We start from the raw sequence: 1,928 nt of genomic DNA on the forward strand, positions 1-1,928 counted from the left end.
GGCCGGCCCGCCCGCCGTGCTGCGCTGCCTGGGCGCGCAGCGCTTCTCGCTGCCCGGCGCCGCCTTCCCGGCCGACTTCTGCGAGGGCACCTTGCCCTACTCCTACAACCTGTGCGTGCCGCCGCCGGCCCGCGCCCTGCCCGAGGCCGCTTGGCCGCCGCCGCCGGGTTCTGGGCGGCGATTCCTGTGACAAGCCGAGCCTCAGCAGTACCGCCGTGACGGGAGAGCCGCCCGCCAATCCCGATGTACCTCAGGTGTGTAAAGTGTGAGCTTGTTTTGTTTTTTAAATTCTCGAAACGTGATCTTTGTTCCCTGGATATTCTCTGCGTACTGTCAGTGGGGATTCGTCATCTATATCCCCACGTAGCGGCGGAAGTTTTTCATTATTCCTCGGTTATAGGTTCAGGTGACAGGCTTTGATTATAGCTTCCCGTTCGGGTAGTAGCAGCGCTTTTCAGTATTTCTCCATGTTTGCCGGTTTCGCGTTTTATGTGAATTGCACAGTCCTGTCTCCGCGATAGACTGAACTAACGAACGGGCCATCCCCTGTTCATGGAAAGCTGCGAGTACTTGTTTCTGCTTTGGTCACAGGTTCAGATTCAGGGGACAGGTTTTGTCTTCAACACTCGAGCTCTATCAATTTGAATGTGTAAGCCACAGTGAAAGCAGATTCGTATTCTGTGGAAGGAGAAGGCTGATTCTGATTCTGGGGTCGAGGAGAAAAAAGAAAGCACTGACATCTGGTGTTGGAGATATTTTTCCCCTGACTGATTTGTTCAGAAGGGGTGTGCTTGGAACTCGTGTATAGCTTTACCCAAACCCGTTCGTTAAACTTTTTTTTCTTCTGTCCCGGTTAGATTTAGAAAGGAAATGAATGTGGAAAGTTCCTTTCAGTCTTTTTTCTGAGTGAAAGAAGAGATTGTTGCCCGTTTTGGGGGCAATGCAGTAGTGAGGCTAGATGGCTTTGTTTATGCGTCCTGGCTGGCAGTTCGCTCTGTTTTTCTCTTCATGATCTTTGTTTCATACACTGCTGAGAGTGCTGAAAGATTTCTGTTTCCGAGATTGTTATTTTTCTATCCTTTTTCCGCAAAGATATTGGGTGTTTTAGTAGAGGTCGAGTATATCGAGAACAGCAAATATTTGCAATTCTGTTTACTAGGATAAATATATGAGATACGAAGGGATCCCATATCAGGGAGATTCGCCAGAGGAGCGTTTAGGCACTTGAATCAAGCCCATTTGCACACTGATTAGTGGTCACACAGTTTTAAGACTTATACTTTTGCTCTAGGGTTCCATGCTTGTTTTCTTGAACACATATCATATCAACGTCATTAGAAATACTTAGCTGAATACTTTACTAACGAACTACGGTGCTTTACACATTAATTTTAGGAAAAAAGGAAACCTAGGACGTCTTGATTAATTGCAGCTCTATGTAAACTAAGGAAACACTAGGTGTATCTTATAAAAGGATTTCAAATATTTCAAGTCCTGAAATTTCCTTAAGAATTTCAGCTGCATTTTATTTGTACCCAAAATGGAATCCTGTAACAATTAGCTCCCTGACTTCAAAAAGCATGGAATTCCTCTCGCCCCGTTTGTGTTAAAGAACCTGGTAGATGTTTTTTCGGGATATGGTATCATCCCGTTTTCACTCTAAGAGCCTGTTGTTCAAGAAGCTTTTGAACAAGAAGGATAAGACCAATAAGCTGCTAGGTAAAATACGAAAATGTCTTTTAATTTACATGTAATGACATTAGTAAGTGATGAGTTTCCCGTGCAGTTAAAGAACCCCACCCACGGAATGCCTCTGCCTTCCTCCCGATGCTGATACCCTGGAGGATGAAAGCAGAGATGGGCTGGAGAAATGCGGAGGCAGGAGATCGGCGCTGGACGAAAAGCGACATCTCGGTGGCGACCGTGCC

The 1,928-nt window shown here is 46.3% G+C and overlaps 2 protein-coding genes across 2 annotated transcripts in view; both read left to right on the forward strand.

The window, feature by feature from the left end:
- LOC115949239 (protocadherin gamma-A12-like) overlaps window positions 1-190 on the forward strand; it is an 11,267-nt gene extending 11,077 nt beyond the window's left edge. Inside the window, exon 4 of the mRNA XM_031065757.1 lies at window positions 41-190. Coding sequence (XP_030921617.1) covers window positions 41-190 — 150 coding nt within the window. The remainder of the gene's footprint in view (window positions 1-40) is intronic.
- Window positions 191-1,857: 1,667 nt separating this feature from the next.
- LOC115949240 (protocadherin gamma-A10-like) overlaps window positions 1,858-1,928 on the forward strand; it is a gene marked incomplete at its 3' end in the record, with an annotated part of 1,440 nt that continues 1,369 nt past the window's right edge. Inside the window, exon 1 of the mRNA XM_031065758.1 lies at window positions 1,858-1,914. Within this exon, the coding sequence (XP_030921618.1) occupies window positions 1,858-1,914 (57 nt within the window). The remainder of the gene's footprint in view (window positions 1,915-1,928) is intronic.

The sequence above is a fragment of the Geospiza fortis genome, unplaced genomic scaffold (genome assembly GCF_000277835.1).
Source record: "Geospiza fortis unplaced genomic scaffold, GeoFor_1.0 scaffold1993, whole genome shotgun sequence".
NCBI lineage: Eukaryota > Metazoa > Chordata > Aves > Passeriformes > Thraupidae > Geospiza > Geospiza fortis.